Source organism: Calliphora vicina, chromosome 1 (genome assembly GCF_958450345.1).
Source record: "Calliphora vicina chromosome 1, idCalVici1.1, whole genome shotgun sequence".
In the NCBI taxonomy this organism is placed as follows: domain Eukaryota; kingdom Metazoa; phylum Arthropoda; class Insecta; order Diptera; family Calliphoridae; genus Calliphora; species Calliphora vicina.
Window position 1 is genome coordinate 30,204,083 of NC_088780.1, and position 25,248 is coordinate 30,229,330.

General features: G+C 33.3%; 1 protein-coding gene across 1 annotated transcript; it reads left to right on the top strand.

Moving 5' to 3' along the window:
* The first annotated feature begins 12,636 nt into the window (after positions 1 to 12,636).
* Positions 12,637 to 25,189, top strand: LOC135963171 (kinesin-related protein 4). The gene is given in 7 exon segments (XM_065514946.1): positions 12,637 to 12,841; positions 12,907 to 14,304; positions 14,370 to 14,454; positions 18,006 to 18,123; positions 23,551 to 23,678; positions 24,071 to 24,702; positions 24,704 to 25,189. Coding segments are annotated over 7 exon segments (3,042 nt in total). The 5' UTR covers positions 12,637 to 12,646.
* Positions 25,190 to 25,248: the final 59 nt, after the last annotated feature.

Sequence of the window (25,248 nt, forward strand, 5' to 3'; positions counted from 1 at the left end):
TGCCTGAAAGTATGTTAAAAAAAACAGAAATTTATTGTATAAAAATTAAAGTTGACTTTATAAAAGTATGAAAAATTTCGTTATGTATTCCAATGTCACACATACAGTTGAGGATAAATATTAGGAAACGGATGGACGATTACAAAATATTGGGTGTATGAATTCAAAATGCGGGATTTATAATAGATGGCGTATCTTTTAAACTCGGTTTTTGTTTTTAAAAATTATATGTCCTTTTGAAGGTTACATATGGGCAATTCCACAAGAATCGCTGCCACGACTGAAAAAACAAAAACCAATGAAACTTTTTTTCAAAATGATTTGAATAGAAGAAAATAATAAAATGTTACTATGTGAAAGTATTTAGATCATATTACAACATTTTAAAGACAAAAATAATAGTTTAAACTGATTATATTTAATTTTTTAATGTTTTAGGCTAAAATTGCGGCGAAAACTAGGCTCCCAATTAGCTTGTATGTAGTATGAAATGAATTTGACTCCGATTGTTTATTTGGTATTATAAAATTGTTTTTTGAAACCGACTGTATATTTTCTATTAATTTGTTTAGTTTTTGTATACATATATTTACAGAATATATATTGTTTTATTATATGAGAAAAATCTGTCAAGTACGATATTAAATTTTATTTATTATAAAATCATCCAACGATTGTTTTTATTTAAATGTAACGGATTGTAAAGGAGAAATTTTTCGTTTAGCGTAAGACATTAAAATAAAACATAACGCCTCTCACGATTCGAAAATTTTCGCATATTTCTACACGTACCTCAAAATGACTTCTGTTTAATTGTCAATATTTCGCAAAAGATATAAAATAATTGCATAAAGATAGAGCCTTCAGAAATTTTCGAAAATTTATTACACTGGTGCATATTCCTATAAACGCACACAACTTTTTTTTAAAAAAGATTGTAAAAATTAAACATGAACATATTTAGGGAGCTACAAATTTGTTTATTAAATTAGTTAAAACTTCATTTAAAATATTGTTTACAAAAAAAAATTCATTTGTACTTTATTTTTACTTAATTTTCGAGATTAACAGCTATTTTTAAGGGTATTTTAATATAAACGCACTTTAATTTATGGGCCATTGTTGCATTACTAAAAATGTGTTCTACGGTCTGGCACTGATTCCACTAATTTTTTAAGCAGATCGGAATCAATTTCCTCCCAGACTTGTGCAACGTGTTTGGAAGTCACTGGAAGATTCAATTTATTCTTTATTTGTGTGGAATTCAATTTGTTGCAGGTTGCTTCTCGTTTTATTAAATTAAGTTGTCTTCTTGTTAGTTTTGTATTTCCCTTTGCAGGTTTGCGAACTCCATAATTTTGACCTTTCTTCAAGAAATTTCTCACCACACTTTCCCAACGATCGATTTTACGTACAATTTCTCTATTGGAACATCCTTGGTCGTGAAACCACTTAATTTGAATCTTTTCTTGATCGGACAAAAAAGTTCCCTTGGGCATCTTTAAAAGTGATGAAATTTATTGATTCAAATAGAAAAAGTTGCAGTAAATTGAGATGTTACTATTGGAAACGTACCTTTGGTTGAAAAAAAACTAAAATTGATAATATTTTATTTTTGGTAACTTTTTTAAAAACAAATTTCACTTCTGCGTTTATACGAATCTTGCATTTAAAATAGCACCAAGCAAATTTGATCGCATAATTAAGGCAAACAATAAGAATAAGAAAAAAACTTGTTTACTTTTAAAAAGTACCGTTATGTTGTCTCTCATTAAAAAAGTTAAATTTTGCTTTTGGATGAGAACAACAAAGATATAACAAAAATACAGAAAAAAATTAAGTGCATTTATAGGAAAATGCACGCTATGAAATAAAATAATTTTTACACCGAATCATTACGCAGCGTAAGAGATCGTACGTGAAGCACGGCCAAACAGCCGAATAGACACAGAAGCCAAATATCTATGCGGATAGACATGAAACCCTAATATTCCATCATGACAACACTCGGCTACATGTTGCAATACCTGTTAAAAAGTAAGTGGCTGGGAAGTTTTGCTCACCCTCCTTATATAACCTCCAAATACTATTTGTTTCAATCGATACAGAACGCTGTCTCTGGATGGGAAGAATTCATAGCTAACAATGGCCAATTCATTGAATAAATATATATTGTACAAATGTTTTGAAATAAAAGCTAAACATTTTAGAAAATCCCGCATTTTTGCTAAAAAGAGTGCGATGATGGATGAGGAGGCGATCAATCCCATTTCTGGTATTTCCCTTGCAAAATGTAAGATGGTTGTACAGCAGAGACTTGAGGGAACGTATCCCTGGAACCCTGTTACTATCGTGTTTAGATGAGCTATTAAGGATGAATCTAAGTCGCATCCACTCCCTCATCAGAGAATCTGGTTGGTTTACCTTGGAAACAACGGACGTATAATAAATATTCTTCGGAATGGACTGAAATGAGCTGCTTGACGAGTGGCATGGAACCTAACATAAGTCATACACCCAATACATTTGCATTTGTATTATTGACTATTCAACAATCAATTAAGATAAGTGATACGTTTCTATAGAAATGTATAGAAATGTGTTTCATCAAAACTAATTTCTATAGAGATATTTGTCCATAGAAAAGTGTCTGGGGGAGAGATTTGTCTACAGAAAAGTGACTGAAAGAGACATTTGTCTATAGAAAAGTGTCAGTGTGAAACATTTGTCTATAGAAAAGTGTCTGGTTGAGCCACATTTCTATAGAAAACTAGTAAACCCGGCGAACTTTGCCTCGCCCCAAATTTTACAGAAATCGGCCCAGCCGTTCTCATTTTATGAATTACTATATCTTTTTTACACCATTTTTATATATTTCTATAGAAAATTATCTCGTTATTACGTTAGAATAAACCCAGCACCTAAAATTATACTTTAGCTCATCCACATTCATTCCTTACTGTCATTTTTCTTGCACTTTATATTTTTGTAACCATTAACAGAAGACACAAAGAAATCATGTCTATGGTAACCAAAAAAAAATATTGTTATAATTTCATATTGTGGCCTCATTTTCTATAACTGGTTATACATTACATTATATAGCATTTAGGTTTATATCCTTTTTGGTAAGCAAAATCCTATTTTTTCGTTTTTGGCTGCCATTTAAATGTTGGTTAAATAGTGACAAAAGTCGAAGAACTCAATTGGAATAAATGTATCGATCAAACAATTGAAGTTCTCAGTTGTTGCTTGCAAATGTCTGTCATTGCTGGGTAAAATATACGTATGAAGGGGGTTGGGAAGAACTAAGATTAATGGTTCAGATAGAAAAGTTTTATTTTTTAAAAAAAGCAGAGTTGTGCAAAAAAGGAGTGCAGAATTAAATAAAATTATAAGAAACGTATGTATGTATATTAGAGTTAGAAAGTAATGACGTCCTTTTTTTTTGGAAAATTTTCACTCTTTGTGGTGGTTCAACGCACCTAAAGACGCGCATTTTGAGCACATTTTTCTGTAGAGCAAAGACTGTTGAATATATTGCAAATCTGATTTCACCAGTCGATTCGGAATAAAAAAGGTTGCTAATTCGGAATAAAAAAGGTTGCTAATATCTCGCCAATTCCTAAAAAGGGAGAGCTAATAACCCTGAAAATTACAATCCAATAGCAATTTGTTCTGCACTTTTCAAAGTTATGGCTTAATGACCGCCAGTGTGGTTTCCGTAGAGGACGCTCTACGGGAGACTCGCTTGCCTTCCTATCGGAAAAATGGTGTCGATCCATTCACCGTTTTGGCGAAAGTAAAGTGGTGGCTCGAGATATTTCCAAGGCGCTCGATAGAGTGCACTTTTATCAAAACTTATTGCTTTTGGTGTCGGTTATAACTTCTCTCGGTTATAACTTCTCTCGAGAGAAAAAATATAGTTGGGCATGGTTACTGTAACCATTTCAATATTGTTACAAGTTTTTTAACTATATTATAGTCACAGTAACCATTTACATGATTGTGGTAACCATAATATGGTTAATTTACGATTCACATGATTGTCTCAACCATATATATGGTTACAGTAAACATATATATGTTTGTGACAACCATTCATATGATGAAGGACTTATCATATTATGGTGCTCTCGGCTTAAGGCTTATCATAATCTGAGATCAACATATTATGATAAAATTATTCATCATAAATATGATTGCCACAAACATATATGTGTTTACTGTAACCATATATATGGTTGATACAATCATGTGAATCGTAAGTTAACCATATTATTGTTACCACAATCATGTAAATGGTTACTGTGACTATAATATAGTTAAAAAACGTGTAACACTATATAAATGGTTACAGTAATCATGCCCAATTATATTTTTTCTCTGCGTGCAGAGATCGCACTATACGAGTTGTTATTCAACGAGTTCGAGATAAATTCAGGGGTACCGCAAGGTTTCGTTCTTTCTCCTACTCTATTCCTTATTTTTCTAAATGACCTTCTACGCCAAACTTCCAACCCCATCTATTTTTTTGCAGATGACAGCAACATTTGCCATTTATATTCATTCAGTTATAAGCCAAGCCTGTAGGAGATTGGGGCAATAAGGCAAAACATGAATGATTCCCTTAATCGGGACCTTGTGACAATCTCTGAATGGGGTCGCACGAATAGGGTCGCTTTTAACGCTTGCAAGACTCAGTGTTGCATGTTGACACAAAAACGAACGATACACAATGTTGGTGCATATGTATTTATGGATAGTGTAAATATTGTGGAATCAGACGCTCTTGATCTTCTGGGCATGAAAATTCAATGTGACGTCCGCTGATCTAAACACATTTTTCAAGTGTCGAAAGAAGCATTCAATGGAATACAACTTCCAAGTGCTTCAAAGTCTATTTGGGAGCTGCTGGACAGCGTACAGGAGAGGGCGAAGCTTATTACTGCTGACAGTAGGGTATCCAACTCTATTGATTCTCTGGAGCACCATCGCAATGTTGGCTGCGTTTCATTGTTCTATCGGTACTACAATGGAATGTGTTCTTATGAAATTATAGAACTTTTTCCTGATACTCGCAGATTTTTACGTAATACACGTTTTTTATCAAGAACACATCCCTTTGTGGTCTATTTTCCAGTGGACCGCACAACACACTCCAGGGAAAATTCGTTTTTTAGCCGTACTGTACGTATGTGGAACAAACTTCCTGCTGAAGTGTTTCCTGTCATTTTCAATGTGGGAAAGTTCAACTCGAATGTCCAAAAACACTTCTCCCTCTTTCCTCCCTCCCATAACTTAGTTCCAGCACAATGTTTTGCATAAATAGGGGCCGTCCCCTGAGTGCTGGTCCAAGAAAAAAAATCCCGTATTTTTAAGTTAGTTCTCTAACTAAATTTTAAGTGAATTTCTCTTTTTGCGGATTATAGAATTTCTGCAGCAAATCCTTCAAAAGACAGCATATCCCTTCCAGATTGTACCCCACTGCCTTTTAAACTACAAACATATTGAATCCCCCCTAAAAGAAAACAACAAAATTAAAATTATGTTACGGAATGCTCTTCTTTTCCACACACTACTTTCCATACAGTACAACATGGTACAAAACCCATTAAAATGCAAAAAAAAGTAAGAAAAAGTAAAACCCTTCAATATTTGTTAAACTGAAAATTAAGTCTTTAACACACATACACACCTACTTTTCTAACAAATACAAATTCAGCAACAACAACAATGATAATAATATTAAAAAATAGCAAAAATAAAATACTATAACAACAGAAACAACAACTTGCAACATACAACAAGTCTATAAAAGCCTTGACATAAACCTGACAACATTTCAGTTGAACGGGAAAAGTGAAGAATAGTGTTGGGATCCGGCTCATAGTAGACACATGAACAAACAATCAAACAAACAAACGCAAAGGATTTAAAAAAGCGTTGAAAGCGGCATTCAACAGCAAAGGATAGAAAACAATTAAACGGATATAAAAATCAAAAACAAAGTTTTGTGTTTAAAAGTTATGAAAACATTTAACAAAATAATTGCATACAATTTAAAACAAAGTGCTAAAGAATCCTTTCTAAATAAAAACAAAAACAAACAAACCAAAGTGAAATAACAGCCAACAATAATAAAAACGGAAGGAAGTGTTAAACCTGTAATAAGCTGTTTCCGTTTACTGTAAATTTCAATTTAGTTTTTTCTTTTTTTGTTGCTCTTGTGTTTAGAAAACCACAAATTGCTTTATTTTATTTTACCACAATTAACATTTGCCAACAACTGCAAAAACAACAACAAATAACAACAACTAAAGGAAACATTTAACCGCAACGAGGTGTAACACAACTTTGCGTATTTGCGTCTTATTTGATTTTCATAAGTTTCCTTTACGTTCGGTTGGCGTGTAAAATGAAAAGTGAACATTATTTGTCGGGTATTTTAAGCCAATTGAATACACCACGTCATTCGCAAAAGAACTTTCAACGGGAATTAAACTTAACGGATTTACGCAGATTAAATAACGAAACTAATTCTTCGATAAACGGTGATCAGTGGAAATACAAATCTTTAACACCGAGACGTAACTCGTTTGGTAATTCGGATAAGGATAGTGTTTGCAGTGCCAGTACAACACGTTCGAAAAGGATAAAAACAAGGCAAGATAAAAATAACAAATTAAGTGAACATTTTCTTTTTTTAAATTAAAACATTGATAAGAAAAAAATTAAAAGTTCTAAAATTAAGAATTGACTGAGTAAAACACTCTAACATTTAAATCAGATATAAATCATCATAGGTTTTCGAACATAAATATTTTGAGAGACTTAATGGGCATTTATGTATATGGAAAACTGAGTTAAAATATAAAGAATATATAGCAGAATATTCATATTTCAATTCATTAAAAAAAAACAAGTAAGAGAGCTATATTCGGCTTCTTATATGCCTAGTGAAAAAAAAAAATTATGACAAAAAATTTTTTTTGGTGAAAAAAAAAAATAGATTTAGAAATGATTTTTCCCGATTTACTTCAATTTTTTAAAAATAAAATAAAATTTTTCTTAAAACTATAAGTGTACATTTCATCTTTAAACATTTCTCAACAAAACTGCATCATTTGATTTTTAAAATTGAGTGTTTGAAAAATTGACTTTTTGACACCAAAATCCCTCTGTGTGGCATACCAGCGCTGGTCTAGAAATAGTGCTCTTCAACGTTAGCTCATCCATTAGCTAACCTTTTCAGTATTTCATGTATGTTGAAAGGTTCATAATGTAACGCAAATTCCTAAAAAGGGAAAGCATAATAACTCTGAAATTTACCGATAGCAATTTGTTCTGCACTTTCCAATAGCAATTTGTTCTGCACTTTCCAAAGTTATGGAAAGTACCGCCAGTATGGTTTCCGTACAGGACGCTCTACAGGAAACTTGCTAGCCCTTTTATAGGAAAAGTGGTGTCGTTCCATTCACCGTTTTGGCGAAAGTAAAGTGGATATTTCCAAGGCGCTCGATAGAGTGAGGCATGGTGCACTTTTATCAAAACTTATTGCTTTTGTTGTCGGTAATAACTTCTCTCTATTTATATCGGGCTTTAGATGTCATCCAACGAGTTCAAGATAAATTCAGGGGTACCGCAAAGCTCCGTTCTTTCTCCTACTCTATTCCTTATTTTTCTAAATGACCTTCTACGCCAAACTTCCAACCCCATCTAATATTTTGCAGATGACAGCAACATTTGCTATCCATATTCATTCAGTTATACACCAAGCCTTTCGGAGATTGGGGCAATAAGGCAAAACATGAATGATTCCCTTAATCGGGACCTTGTGACAATCTCTGAATGGGGTCGTGCGATTAGGGTCGCTTTTAACGCTCGCAAGACTCAGCTATTTTAGGTCCAACTTACTATGCCCTTATAAACGTCATTGGAAATGACTTTGAAATATCTATCATGATAGCAATATTGTCTATACTAATACTTAGTAATCCAGATATAGATAAAGCGCAAAAATCAAGGTGTTTTCCTTATATCCGATTTTTCCTTGGACCGATTTTCTCGACTTGAAATACTAACCAAAGCGGGTTTATACCTGCTACATCGATTTGTGAATCATGTATGTAAGTTATTTTTGGGACACGGAAAGGTGTTTTCAATATACAGACGATCAGACGGACGTGAAAATATCGACACCGCAATCTATAACGATTCAGAATATATATACTTTGTGGGGCCGCAAATGAAAAATGTAAAAACTACAAATGGAATGACAAATTTATAAATATCCTTGCGAAGGGTATAAAAAAGATTTGTGAACCTAATGTCAATAAATTAGAATTTCTTGTACAATATTAATTTGTGAACCTAATGTTATGTCAATATATCTAAATTTCGTTATTGAAAATCAGCAAAATGGCCTCATAACGATATATTATGGAAACTGTGCTTCCGTAGAATATGTAAATCAAATGAATGATATTTCAAAGGTCTTTCTAGCAAGGTATAACACTATAAACAGTTTTATTTTTTGTGAGAAAAATTTACGTTCTATGAATAAGATAAATTTTCCAGTTTCCAAGTTTCCAATTGTGTTTAACGTCTTTTGTGATTTGTCGTTTATAAATTCGATCTCTGGTGCCATTTTATGTGGACGGGAAAAGCAAATCCCGCAATTCCCAAATAACAAAAAAACAAGTAAGAGAGCTATATTCGGCTGTGCCAAATTTTATATACCCATCACCAAATTATACTTTAAAATAAAAATTGTTTGGTAACAAAATTTAACAAAAAAAAATATTAAAAATTTGTTTTTTTTTAAATTTATTTTGAAAAAAATTTATGAAAAAAAGTTTTTTTTGTAGGAAAAAAATTCGTGTAGAAAAATATTTTTCCTGATTTTGACCAGTTGTAGGTCTTAACGGCTTAGTAATCCTGATACAGATAAAAAATCGAGGTTTTCCTGTTTTTTTCATTATATCTCAGTCATTTGTGGGCCGATTTTCTCGATTTCAAATAACAACCGAACCAGGTCTATAGCGGCTATATTAATGTATGAATATGTCAGTTATTTGGAGGCCACGGAAAGTTGATTTCAACTTACTGATGGACATGGCTATATCGACTCCGCTATCTATATCGATCCAGAATATATGTATATACTTTGTGGAGTCGCAAATGAAAAATTTAGAAATTACAAACGAATTGACAAACTTATATATATGTACCTTTGCCGCTCATGGCGAATTTTTGGAATTTTTCGTATAAAGTTCACATTTCACCGTGGTTTCCGTTATATGAACAAGCGGTCATAAATCAGTATCTCCAAAACTAAAAAAAAAATATAAACAACTGTAGCCATTTGATCTTTGAAAGGTTAATTGGCATATAGATTTCTTTTAAGAATTTTTGAAATGAAGTATTTCAATATGCAGTTTGTTTTAAACAATTTTTGTTCCATTTTAATTGATTTGAAATAAATGGATCTGAACTTAAAATTAGCCTATTTAAATGATGTTACAATCTGAACTGTTTTATATCCTTACTTTTCGGTTCAGCTGGTTCCTCCGATAGTTATATAAAAAGTTAATGTATAAACAGTTTTGGGCAGATGAGGGCAAAATATCTAAAAGTCTACGTGAAAAAGTAGTTTTTAAAAAACGTGTGTTTTGAAAACGTCAAAAAAGTATTCTTCAGGGATTTTTTAATGGGCTTATATTTTTACAGCTTTTATTATTTAATTTGGTAAAAAATAAGTTAAAATTTAATGTTTGAAGGGTTTTTGCAGACTTCAGCCGCAATATCGCGAATAACTTTTTAGATAAACTTTTATTTTTCTTTTATGACAATATAAAATACCTCCACTTTCAAGGGACACAAATATTAAATTTCGCAAAAAAATAACAAAATTTGTTAGATTCATAAAATGTTGAATGCAATAAACCGTAGAAAATTTATTTTATTTTTTTGATTTTTGGCCTATGGAGGAAACCACTGTGGCTATGGTGAATTATGGATTGATCTGCAAAAAAATTAGATGTGATTTCCATTTATATAAAGCTTATTTGTGGATACCTAAATAAATCGGACTAAAACATCATATTTCGGGAGGATATTTGTATGGGGGTTAGATGAAATAAAAGACCGATTTCAACCAGTTTCAATAGACTTCGTCCTTTGGCCGAAAAAATTCAAATAAAAATTGCGCACAAGGTTTACATGGAGATTTACATCGTTAAATCAACTCGAAAAGTGATTCTGAGTCGATAGATGGATTAACTCTTTGCGGTTGGTTGGTTAGTTTACTAACCACATTTTCTATAGTCTTTAAAACAGTGTTTATTGTCATCTATTGCCATTTTGCTAAACAATTATATTTTTTGAAGTCATCGTTTATGATTTTTTGCATAACTTTGCCGTCAGGGTGCTTTTTGATATAATTTGATATTTCGGTTGTTTGGTCAGAAAATTAATGCCAATATGGATTATTTATTTATTTAAAAACTTAATAATAATTAATTACAATAAAGTTAGAGCACTAGCTACCAAGGCCATCTGCCAATATGGAAAAAGGCCCTTCAGTGGTATAAAACCTTTTTTTACCACGGGAGGCAAATCCACCCATCTGTCCAGAACTTCAGCCTGTGGAAAGGCTATCCTAGGACATGTCAAATTGAAGGCGCATGTGGACCACCTCGTAAGCAACTATAAAATCTTTAATGGGAGGATTTCTATAAAAAAGTGGATAAATTAATAAATACCGAGTAATATGCCAATATTTTAATGATTAATATATTTGTATAATATTTGAATAAATTTACATATTTTTGAGAATTTTTATATTGAACAGTTTAAGTTTTACTTATCTTAATACAAGTATAAGTTTTTTCTCTCACTCTTTACGTTCCTAAACTAGGAATCAGAAAAGAAGAAGAAGACTAATGCTATTTTGCTCTCCTAATATTAATAAGTGAAGTCATAAACCTTAGAAAATAAAGTTTTTCGTTCTTCTAAGCGTTAATTTCGCCTTTTCTAAATTATTGAACTGATGATACGATCCAATATGACAAATACACAGTCCAATAAAATGAGACTTTTTGATTGGAACAGAATTCTGAAAGGGCATGTTGAGTAGATAATTTTTGCAGAATAAACTTATAGTCCACCTGGTCTGAATTTTTTTATAGTGGGTCAAAGTTTTCATTTTTTGATCGAAGGGAGCAGTATACTAACTGAAAAAAAATGTTGTAAATTAGAATCTGAGAGAATTCTTATGGTCAGAGTTATATTGTGGAATTTTATGGGGATAATTTTTGTGGAAGATCTTAACCCTCTAGCTCTTCTCCTTAGGGGTCAATTTGACCCTTATGTTATCACTTTTAGGTCAAGAGTTATTTAGGTTTATTTATTTATTTTTTTTTTAATTTTGCTCGATCTTCTTCTAGTTTTTTTAAATATCATCTATGTTTGAGATAGAATTTCGAATACTATAAAAACAACTTGCTAACAGTTATCTCGTTCATGTAGATATTTAGTTTTATTTCATGATCTTTACTCTTGCAAATCGTTTGTAAAAGTTAACAACGTCAAACAATCTAAAAATAGTGGTTACGCTATTTTGAGTAAATATTTGATATTAAAAATCATCAAGGTTTAACTATTTTTTTTATTGGATGGGATAAATGTTAGGAAAACATTTTTTCAGACGGTACAAACTTTTTATTAGAAATATGAAATGATTCCTTTCTAAACTAAAATTAATTAATTCAAAATTATTAATGTCAACGCGACAGAAACAATTTAAGAAGTAATATTCGACTGTACTCTTCACCTTAGTAGGTTCATATAAAACTTGTTTATGTTCAATTTCATCAAATTTTCTGAGGGAGGCATAGTATGGGGAAAAAACAAATGCTTCCCAATTTTAGATATACTTTTATAGTACTTTCAACTAATTTGTGCACAATTTTATCAGCTAGCTCCTTTCGTATGAACTTTCGCGTATTTTCAACAGACAGACGAAAGGACATAGCCAGACCGTTTTTAAATCCAATGAGGATCCAGAATATATATACTAATGTGGGTTTGTGACAAATATTTTGATGTGTTACAAACGGAATGACAAAATACTACCTTTTTTGGAACATTTTCACCAAGACATGCTTTTTAATACAAACCTAAACAAATTTAAAGCTACGTAAATTTATGTTTTTACTGTAACAAAGAGGCTAAGAAAGAATTAAATGTAATTCTCTGATTTTCATAAACTCACCCTCCTTTCTCTGCTGCATTGCTTTCTTCAAATTTCACCCCGTGCAATCAACCACAACGGGCCTCATAAACACAACAGCACTTGCCCCAAAAATACAGCTCGTGTTGCACACAAAAAGTGGTGGCTTATAAGAAAAAATGTATTTGTTTTTGTGTGACCAATTTACAGGTTGCCACGGCAACACAACTTGACCAACTACACCAAAACACTTAGCTAACACTTGTCATGTAGGGAAAATCGAACAGTTAGAATTTAGCAGAGCATGGATATTAACGGATCTAAAGGATACACAGGAAAAATGTTTAAAAAATTTAGAAAATAACAGAAAATTTACTTTTCTTAAATCAAATTTCATACAGAAACATCTCTATGAGACCCAGTAGAGGAGGTGTTCAAAAGAAATCAAAAACCATGGATTATACAAATTATGCCTATAATGAGGCAGTGGGCAGGTTAAAAATTATGTTGGCTGATTCATATACAGCGCCCAAGGCACCCACCACCACTTCGTATTTGAGAAGTTTCAATGATGATTCAGCGGACAATTATTCGGACAATATGTCGGTAAGTTGAGAGTAAAAACTGGATCCTGTAACAAAATTTTAAATTCTGTTCTTTATTTAATACAGGTCATAGACCGCCCAGTTTTTGCGGATATTTCTAAGTATTTATCACCCAGTCAAAAAACTCGTTTGGGTGGTGGCAGTTATCGTCCTAAGAAAACCTTAAGTGGTTTCTCAGCTTCCAAAGAGAATTTAACTTCACCAGCTAGACAATATCAGAGCACAGCCCTACCTACTGCCAACGTCAGTAGCACAGCTGCTGTGGATTATTATGCCTCCTCTCCCAAAATCACCATACCACCCACAGACAGTGTCCAGGCTCCGGTAGAGATTTTCAATTTCATTGAAAAGCAAGAAGACTACATTGAGCAACTGGAAAAGGAATCGAAATATTGTCGCAATGAGTTGTCCAATCTGCTGGGCAAAGTTAAAGATGTCATCAATGAAAATGAACAATTAACTGAACATGCTCGTAGTGAATTAAATAACATGGGTAAGAGTGAGAAAGTAACCACCAGTCCCTCTTCAGACAGTGATGATATTTTGTATACGAATAAGAAACCTTCGACTCCGCGCAAAAAGGAAGTTAAAAGTCCTCGTTACGCCTCTGCTCCTAATATAGTGTATGAGGCGCGTATTAGTGAACTGGAAGCGGAATTAATGCAGGCTACTATAGATCTAAAGCGCGTTAAAACCGAGAATGATGATCTTAAAAAGAAACTGGCGCGATCGGATCCTTCAACGACACCCAATTCCGCCTTAAATTGTGAAGCCCATCGCAAGCAAATTGATTTGCTACAAAAGGATAAAAACGCTTTGGAAGAAACCATTAGGCAGTTGCACAAATCCTTAGATGATGCCAAGTCCCAACAATACAACCAATCATCCAAACGCTATGTCAATGATCTAGTGCAAATGGAAAGATCTCAAGCCGAGTTGGAGGTACGTCATCTAAGGGATGAGCTAGATCGTCAACATGAGCGTGTTAGGGAACTACAACATGAAATGGGTAGACGTTTGGCCGATGAGCGTGCCAATGCTGAGAGACGTTACAACAATCAAGTTGATCAATTGGGTGGTGATCTCAGTTCTCAGTGGGAACAAGTGGCTAAACTACAATTGGATTTGGAGAGACAAAAACGCTATGAAAGTGATTTGAAACGTGACTTGGCCAATCGTAATTCCCAAATAGAAGAGCTTAAAATGGAGTTGAGAGCAAATCGCACCACCTTCTTGGCCGACATGGCTCAAGCTAATGCCGAGAAACAATCACTGGAACAAGAAATCACCGCTTTACGTTTGCAACTCGATCGTGCTTCGCGTGAGAATAAAACCGAGGCGGCTCGCTTAAATGCTGAAATCAATTCGGTGCGACAACGTTTGGATCGGGCCGATGCGGATTTGTTGCATTCGAAGAGGGAGGTGTTGCGCTTGAATGATGAAATAGCCAATCTGGAAAAGGAGGTAAGTGCGGAAATGTTTTCTTTTATGCTTTTATGGTAGGACATAACTGTTTGTATATATTTCAGCTGGCCTATGGTGAAATGAAAAATGAAATACGTCCCACTAAAAAGGATTTGGATAAACGTATTTCGGAAATGCAAGAAAAGCATGGTAAGTTTCTTGATTCGTTCGTTTAGTTGTTTTATATGTATGCTATATTTGCACTTCTTTCATAAATGACACTAGTTTCTTCTGAGCACTTTTTTTATTACACTTGTATTTAGTTTGTTTTATAAAAAAAATCTTAATTTTTTGAAATTTTCGTCTACATAAATTCATGATATATTAGGATCACATCAATGTATCATAGTTTAGAATTGAATTAAGCTCAAGTTGAATTGTTAACTAAAAAAAGGGACAGAAAACATATTCTGACCTAAATAAAAACGGTAGCTCCCGGCTGACATTTATATTTACTTTCATTTGGAAAATAAATAAAAACAATCCCTTAATTTTTGTCCAAAAAGTAAGTGGTTTTAGCACTAAATTGACAAAGTGAGGTTTTATTACAAAACGTATGAGAAAGTCAATGGATTTCATCCAAGTCGCAAGTAACAAATATAAAGGACAATATGCCAAATAAGGCTTTTATCAGCCTCGGTCTAAATGTGATGCCAATGGGCAAACGTTTTAAAATTTCCATTTTTGTAATTTTTTTATTTTGGTTTTCTATAAAATGTAGTACTGATAACACCGTCCGACAAATAGAGAAAAAATTCGTTAGACACGAACAGGATGATATACGTCTGAAACTATAAATTTAATGGTGATCCTGTGTCCTTTTTTAAGGACTTACAATTTTCAAAGAAGTAAATTTTTCAAAAAATATTTAATAATACTCCTGCTATTCCAACAATGACAAATTGTATGTCAAAAGAACAAGAAGAGTAGTAGAATATTTTGTATTATCTTTATTTTATCTTATAAGGATCAGAAGATGTCAAAAATGTCCTTTAAAATGTTTATCCTTTAATATCCTTTAAGATTGCCAATAAATTCTTTTTAAAAAAATAGTGCGTTAAAGAATTTCAAAATTTCATCCTTTGTATATATAAGGGTCAAATTAAAATATAAAAAAAAATTTATTAGTATACAAAAGAGTTTTATTAAGAAAAGTGCATGTTTATAAACTACACCACCATAGTGGGGGAGGTATAATGGGTTAGGGCTATTGTTTGCAACATACAAAAATATTGTCCCAACACCCACCTTAAGGTATACCAATCTGCTCAGGATCACTTTCTGAGTCGACTAAGAGATGTCCGTCCGCCTGTCCGTCCATCCATGTAAACCTTGTAATCAAACTACAGGTCGCAGGTTTAAAGATAATTCGACAAAATTTGGCACAAACCTTTATATTGCTCCAAGGACAAAGGCTATTGAATTTGGTTACAATCAGCCCATTATTTTTCCTAGCCCCCATACAATTGACCTATTTGAAAATAGTTGAGCTCGACTATACCATTTTACTTGTTTATTAAGAAGTCTTTTTCGTTGCTTTTCACAACGGATTTTGTTATATTTTTTTCGAATGAAATATTAAAATAAAATATAAAAAATCAAATAATTAAAATTTAAAATATTTTTTAACACTTAAGTAGTTAAGACAAAAGGATGAAATTTTGGCATGTAGTATTCAATATTTAGATCTTTAACTCACCTTTTTTTTAAAAAAAAATTATTGGAAATCTAAAAGGATATTCAAGGATAGAGATTTGAAAGGACATTTTTGGCATCTTTTGATCCTTACAGGATAAAATAAAAATAATACGAAATATTTTACAACTCTTTTTGATCATTTGACACCAAATGCTGCCCACTGCTACAGTGTCATACCTCTATCCAATGGTCCATATTTTCAATGATTCTGGGATATAATTGAGGTTCAATGTCGTTAATATCTCCTATTTTAGTTCTTGAATTGTTCTTGGCTTATTGTGTTAAATCACATGATCATGGCGGCCAATTAAGGTAGCACAGTGGGGCAGAATCAAAATTTTTTGGAAATAAATCTGGCATTTCTAAACGGGATCGGGATAAAATAAGACGTGGGCGTAGCCAAGGAGTATTCGAGTTTAAGTAATTAAAATGAGCCCTACAGCTGATCCACGAACAGCGCTATGGTGTTTCAAAGTAGGGTACCTTCGACATGTAATGTGCAATTTGTTTGTTTCCTATCCGATTTCAAAGATTATTATATTTATCTCTTATAATTTCCGAGTTATATGCATTTCAAAATTGAAATTTTAAAATTTTGCCATACCTGTGTCGGATTTTTAAAAATATAGGTCGTACGCTTGGACCGAATTGACTCGAATTTTTTTTTGTTAGTTAGGCAAATAAATTACGAATAACATACATACAAATGATTTCAAAGAAATATCAATTATGGATCCTAAAATAAACGATTTTCAATTTAAAAATTCAAAAAATATTAGATTTTTGATGATTTTTGGGTGAAAAGTTGACTTAACTCTTTTTTCTTAATAAAAAACTTTCTTTAAGAATATATAACAATGTAAGGTATCTTTACGGAAAATATTTTGGTATAAAAAAATTGCTATTTTTCGAAAAGTTCGCACCTACGACCTTCGGAATTTTTAAAATCCTAAAGCTGAGAGCAGAAAACGGAAATCAGCCTCAAAAAACTTGATATATCGCCAAAGTGTTATTCCAACCTCGAAGGAAATGAGGATCCTATGGATAAAATTATAAAAATTGCGGAATTTCCTTTGATCTTTTGACAAGTTTTGACAGAACCATTGACGTGTTAAATAAAATATATAGAAATGTAAGATTTATTTCCAAAAAAATTTATTGATTGGACTATTGCAGATGATGTCTCGATGAATAAGAAGTGAAATCGGTACAGCATTATCTTATGTGACTGAATGCCCCGCTCTATAGGAACTTAGATTATGATATTTTGATACAGGCTCCTTTCATGATTCTCAAGGGGACCCTTAGGGTTCAAAGTCGTATGGATTAGGAAGAGTGATTATTAATATTTAGGTATAATTCATGTAATACGAGAATATTTCTAAGGGTATTACAATGAACCTTAAATGCCTCCGAGTGTACTCGCCCTCTACGAGCGCTCCATACAACCTAAACAAAATTATATTTTTTTCAAAATTATATTCCATTTAAATGATTTGCCAGCCAGATCATCTAAAACTGGATTTAAAATTTTGTTCATAAATTATTTCAAAATTAAGTAGTTCATTTGTTAACAGGAGCGGATAATACCGTGCACAAAACAATACATTATCCTTTTTATTTAATAGTAATTAAAAAACATTTTAGATATATTTTTGCACTCCTAACACATTTCATTGTCTTACTACTATTGCACTACAATTTTTGCACAGCTTTCAACTAATCTCAGACAGACTCTGGGTAAGCTATTGATTTGTGTTCCTGTGTTCTTAATAATCCAAAAAAAAAAAAATATTAAATTTTAAACCCAAAATGTGTATAAAAATATAGAGAAACAATTGGTTTGAAAAAGTAACATCTTCAAATAAAATATAGAAAATCAATAGTTTATCCATGAGGTGCAATAGATTTAGTATGTTTTTTTTTCAAAACTAAACAGAAATTATTTCATGTCTTAAGGTTTGTGTTAAACTGTAAATATTTTGTGTATTATATAATTCTAGCTGAGACTGTAAATGAACTAGAAGAAATGATACAAAGTCAAAAGCAACTCATGGATAAATTAACCAATGAATGTAAAACATTAACAAATAAATTAGAAGATACAACCATAAAACACAAGTAAATATAAAGAATTTTTAAATTTCAATTAAATTTATTTTTTAAAAAAAGGAAAAAGTTATTTGGCAAAATAACTTTTGATTTTTTTTATAAATAAATCAAATAAAAATCAAACTTTATAGGAACACAAATTACAAACAGTCAGTTAAACATATATACTTGCTCTCCCCTAACACTTTCATGTATTTTATATTTCATTTATGTTTTTATGATTTTGAGCTCATTTTATTTGTTTGTGTCATTATTATTATTATGTTGTAACACATCACCCCTTTCTTCCAAGAGAAAAGAAAACCATATATGTAAATACACTTTCAAATACAAAAAAAAACAAAACTCCATTTTTGGTTTAACATGCTGTCATTGTAAATTTTTTGTGCTGCCATTTTGTCTTGCGAAACTTAAAGAAACCACAACGTTACACATGCAACCACAACCCCAACAATCGCCAACTCCAAATTCGCCACAAACAAAATCCCCAGAAACCTCAAAAGACAGCGGTGGTGTAATGGATGTAGTAAAGACACCTTTAGCGGAGTCACAAACCCCTGCTGCACTAGCAACTCTGCCAATAGAAGAGACATCAAAGGAATTGGTGAAAGTTCAGCAGGACTGGAGAGAAAACGCAAACGTGTACACTTCTCGCTTTGATGATGAACATATCTGGGCCAATATCTCACGTAGCACAGAACGTTTGGATTTGGAATGGGCTAAAATGCCGCCATTACCCAAACTCACAGCCAGCACACGTAGCAAAACAAAATGTCACTGTCAACTCTATACAAAGTACAGTTCAAAGGAATCTTTGACCTCAGACTTGTGTAAATGTAAAGGTTCTCTGAGCACACCCTACAGTTACTCGGATTTAACAAAATATGGCAACACATTAACAAAAAATTTAGCAATCAATAACAAAAACACTAATAATAACAAAACAACCATACCACAACCTTTAAAACCCACCACGTCAACAGATTGTCATCTGTTTCATCATGAACATAAACATAATCTCACTCTAGACTTAAAGCACCCCTGTACGAAAAGGTTTAGTAAAGATCTGCAACTAGATAACACAATTAATATAGAGACCACAACCAACAACGACACTTGCAACAGTAAACATATTACTGCCACTCCCACCAGCACTTGCAATGAACGCAGTAATAGTAGATCGAAATATAGAAAATCTCCTCGTTTGGAATGTCACTCGCGTACCAGGTGCTATTCACATGATCGTTTAATGGGTCATACCAGAACAGAGCCGTTGACTTGGTTGCAACAGCATCTTGTTTTAAAACAAACCATTAAAACTTGCCACAACTGCCCCACAACCGCAATCAACTATGATGAGCTAAACCATGCCTGCCATAGACTTGACACGCCCTCCACGACCTGTTGCCCGAACCAACAAGTCCTACGAGCCTGTTGTAATAACAAAGAGTGTCTAAAGGGGGAGACAAAAGCAGCACCATCCGCAGCAAAACCAGAGCAAGACAAAAGCACCAATACCGAAGTTATCAAAGAGGAAAAAGTTAGCAAAACCAAAAAACCTGTAAAGGTTGACATAAATGTCAGATTAGTGCCAAAATCTACAAAAAGAGAGAAAGCTTTAGTAAAAACTGATGCTAAAAGCCATGAATCTGTAAGAGAAAGTGGAGAGCTGGTGGAGAGACGAACCACAACGGCTGATGAAAGTCCTCGTGTGGATATTCTTCAACTTGACAATCAAGAAATTAGAACAGAATTTTAAAATATCCAGGGGTTAATATTGAATTTTAATTTTTAACATATTTAATACAATACCAAAAGTCAAGCACTCGTTATTCCAAAAATTATGCTCTTGAACCAGATGGGATTTAAGTTGTTATTTTTTTTCTTATATTTTTTGTTTTGTTTTTGTTTAAGGAATTTCAAAGAATTACCAAACAATTTATTTTATTTTTAACGTACTATTGAAGAGGAATGAATTATTTTTAACTTTAAACTTTAAAAGGGTCTTTCATTAAGAACTTCGTATCTTTAAATTTAAATAAAACAAATTGTGTGTGAGATATCATCGAAAATTTGTATGCCTAACCATGTCACTACGTGTGAAATATAACATCTTGCAAATGTCCCATTTTCCATGACTCTGGCTCAAAAATCAGGCTGAATTGGTTCGTTTGCATGGGTTGTGATGGTTTTGAGGGCCGCTGTGGTATGTAGCTTATTCGCATAGACCTGGGACCTACGAAAACTTCACAAGAAAAAGTCTCACGGGGTCAAATTGCATACTGTCAGAGGAAAGTTCACATAATTTCCACATGAGATAACCATGCCCTCAAATCGCTCATGCACAATATTAATGTAGCATGAGCTGCGTGGTAGAGCTGTCTTGTTGAAACCACATGTCGTTGGTATCCAAGTCAACCAATTCAGACCAAAACAAATTGATAATAGTCGACCTATAGCAATCGCCGTTAACGGTGATGGACTGGGCAACGTCGATCCCAAAGAAATATGAACCGATGACGCTCTTATATCTCATGTGGATTGCTATTGTCCTAAATTATTGTTTGTTGACGTACCCATTCATCTAAAAATGAGTTTCACCTTTAAATGGGAGAAGCAGTACACCCATTTTGATAAAACAAAATTATCATACAATTTGAATAAATGACAGCCATTTCGACATATATAGCTTCAGCAATATGGCCGCTATCAACTAACAAATTTCGAAAGTCCCTATTGAAAAACCCTTTACAAGATCATAATGTGAATCTTTTAACAACTATATCGCATTTATGTCAAATTGAGTCATTTTGTTAGCAATTTGTTCTGTGTTTTCTAAAGTTCAGAAAGTATGGCAAAGAATTATAACATCGCTCAATATTTAAAAATAACTAGCCTTCCTGTTGGAATGATAGAAGAGCTCCATTCTCCGTTTTGGTGAAAGTAAATTGTGTATCCGTTCAAGAAGATTTAAAGAATGATACATAATATAATAGATTTCAAAATTCTCAGGAACTAAGTCACAAAGAACAAAACACAGAATAATAGTCAAACGAACTACCCTTCAATAGCTCCTCTTCTTCATCCCTTCGGACAATAGGCCAGTACAGTTGTTCCATCTACTTCTCCATGCCCTAACTGGGATCATCCTAACACTGTTTGTGTCCAGATTTAGTAGTAGTCTGGCATAAGTCATATTCAATTTGGTCCACGTGGCTCTGGAGGTCCTACATTCCAGACTGCTTCTTCAATACTGATTATTCCAGCAAGTATTATTTTTGATTCTCTATCTTTCTATGTACATATGTATATTGAGTTGCCGAATAGGAATTGCTGCATGAAACCCATTAACAGAAATGTAGTTGTTTAAGCCGATTAAAGTTTTAGTTTAGAACTCATATCTTTAAATTACTATTTAAACGATCCTTCTTTAAGCAACATAAGTTAAAATCATTTCCCAGATGTTTTTAAAGTTTAAATCTTTTTTTCAACTTATACTTCAGTTGTATTTTTACTGTTTATGACATTGAAATATATGTTTATTATAAAGAAGGTATCTTCCTTAGTCTTCTATGTATTTAGTTCCGCAGTATTGATAAAAGTTTGGACTCTCTTTGTTTGATAAGTGATCGCGCTCTTGTCGAAAAAATTCATCCAGAGCTACCGAGTTTGTGTATTGTTCCCATAGACCACAATCCTAATAAAAATGTCTGCAGAAGTTAACAAATTTTATAATGCCGTCTACTTTAAATCCAGACGAGACAGGCATCTTTAAAAGTGTCTAATTGTGCTCGAAAAAATAAAGTTCCCTCGTTAATCGGCTTTACGCATAGACTTTGAGTGGGTGTAATGACTCATCGTGAATGCGTAGGTTCTCAGAGCAAAATTAAAGCCACAGTAATTACTCACGGAGCTCTCGGAAAAACGAAGGCGCTAAGATACCCTTGAAGTAAATGGAGCATCTTGCAGAGACTTTGTGTGGATATAATGACTTATGGTGAAGTTCTCAGTGCCAGAGAAGATCCAACTTTGTTTGTTTACGTATTCATTCAGATTAAAATGGAACTCGTTATAATAAACTGCACCAAAACATGTCTATTTACTTTACAAATATCGAAACAAAACTGACGGTTACCTACATTTGCATTAGTTATAGCATCTTCCGATAGGGTGACATATTTCTGGCCGACTATTATAAGGCACTCTCTTTATAGATATAACTTGAATTGGCAATCATTATTCAACACAATATCCCAGTACAGTAATGTACTTTTTCCAACATACAAAAAGTACAATTTTTTAAATTCTTCAAAATGGCCTTAATTGTTCATAAGACTTTTCATTCATGTTAAATCCATTAGCATTTTTCAGATCTGGGATATGATCGTGTAATTACTGAAGGATGGAGTCAAAAAAGTAATAAAAATATCCGATGATATGCTTGATGATCATTTATTTTTACCATATTTTGATTTTATGTTTGTACGACCATAACAGATATATTTGATCCTCTAATGAATCCTTAAGGAAACTTCCCACAAGTTACGGAAATGAGGACAGATTGTCAATCTTTCATTCAAAATATATCAAGAATAATTTAAGAATCTTTCCAGAATGTTGATAATCCAGTTTCTGACCTTAACATGATTCTGAAAATGTCGCAATCATACTCTATTACAAGTTCTGTTTGACTAGATTTCACTTGAGAAAAAACCTGATGTTTTCTTCCCATGATTTATTATCATACTCGTAGCCGGAAAAAATGTGAAATTTTAATTGTACTGGAAAATCTACATCATTTCTGTGCTACAATAATTTAGTTGTATTGACAACATGATGATTTTGTGCTGCTGACAAATATATGAGTAATTAAAGGGATGTTAACAGGCTATTAGCGAAATAGTATAAACTCAATTCTTTTACTATTGTCCTTGATTACAGTCACAAAATGTGACAAAATGAGAACATGCCTTTAAACTCTTTTACAATTACATTTTACAATTTATTTAACCTTTATTATATATTTTTTTTTAATATAATTTCCATTTTCGTTCAACTTTTTTTTTTATTATCTTTTAATTTATTTTCATTTAGTGCTGAAAAACAAAATTTACGTGATATGAACTCAAAACTAATGGATCGTTTAAAACACATTTGGTCCAGTTATAAAGAACTAAATATTAAACTGCAAAAGATCAATGGTTTTGAGATTTTTCATGGATCACCTGAACAAAGTGATCATGAAACGGTGGGTCGGGAAGAGCATAATTCTACACAAAATTTAACACTTAGACAACAGCAACAACAAAAGGTTTGTATTTAAGAACAAAATAATAATAAAACTATTTTTCTCTCCCTCTCTCTTTCTTTGTCTTTCTCTATTTCTTTCTATCTGTTAACCTTTCATAATGTCTTTAAATTGTGTTGTTTATGAAGAACGGAAATATCTTCATTACAATCCAATGTTGAATATTTAACAAATCGCATGTTGAACAGCGATCGTCTTGGTAAATTAGATAATACGCCAACATCTTACAATAGTTTACCATCAACAACAGGCAAAGGTAAAGATTATGAATTTATGGGTTTGGATATATTTTCAAAATACACATATATATCACTTACATCTTTACACTATGATCTTTGTTTAATAAACAGCTTAATATCCAAGAAACTTCCATCAAAGTGTTTCACTTTAAACCACCAGGTCACATCAATTTCAGTTTTAAATTTCTAGATATTTTCATCTCCAATGTTCAATATTAAAATCCTTCATTATTTTCAAGTTTGTGGAATGCTTAATAATGTTCCCATAATGGTCTTTGATCCCCTTTCCTTCCTTCATCTTAGAATGTAGTTTGATTCTAAGTTAAATTGATCACCAAACACTATCACTCTATACATAAGTCACTATCACTTCCTAATTTTATACACATTCTTACCGTCTCCAACCCAGCCTCTCTCGACTACAAGCCGACCACATTTGGCACAACCAACAACGACACTCCACGATCCATTACAAATGACTACAGTAGCAACAGCAAGACCAATCCCTACAGCTACGATTCCGTACTGGGAAAGACAACAGCCGGCGATACAAACACCACAACAGCTCTACCCACCTCAACAACAGCATCCTATGATGCAGACTACAAGTCTAAATACGAATCACCCACTGGCGCATACGACTACAAATCAGCAATCAATGACAACGATGACGAAAATCTCAAAGACAACATTGGCGAAGGAGAGAAGAAGCAACAACAGCAGCAGAGAGACCCAAATGTTGGAGATAGCAATACAAACGCAAATGACCCAGCAGGAGACTACACGGCCACGGGAGAATTACCAGATGCCACAGATTATGCAGCAGCCGATTACAGTGGCTATGAGGGATACGATCAGCAGCAATATGATGCCACAGCCTATGATCCCTCGACCTATGATCAGACACAATACGGAGAAGAGTCAGCCCAATATGATGGCACTGGACAGGGCTATGACACCACAGCCTATGACTACAATGCCACAGATTATGATGCCTCTGCATATCAATACGACAACAGTGGAGGACAACAGCCAGCGGACATCCCTGCATCCTCAGGCCCAACAACGACACAAGCACCAGCAACGCTTGCACCTGCAACAGCAGCTGCATTACCAACACCAGCAGCAACCCCAAGCACTGGCACAAGTGGGCCAACAGAAGGCCGAACTCAACCGAGAACGGGCAGTGGCCCTGTGGGGTCATCAAGTACAACTGGAGGAGTCTCCAGCGCAAAATCCACTTTGCCACAACAGTCTTCCACGTCAGCAACCAAAAAGTAGTTGTGATCCCGATCTGGATCTGACTTCAAATCTAAGTAACTATTGTATAGATCCTTTTGATTTGGAATTTAGCATAAGTAGTCCAAGTTTAATGCGTTCCTATGGTTCCGATACCTGTACAGAATTCGAGGATAATGAGGCTTTTGACGATGATCAACACAGCAGTGATTCGTTGACAGACAAAACTCTATCACCGGCTCAAACAGCCATCAGAAGAATGTCACCGGAAACTACAGGTATTGAATGAAGTAGCGGAAAAGGGTTTTGGTGCGAGAACGTAAATTATTATTTTAATTAAATTACAAA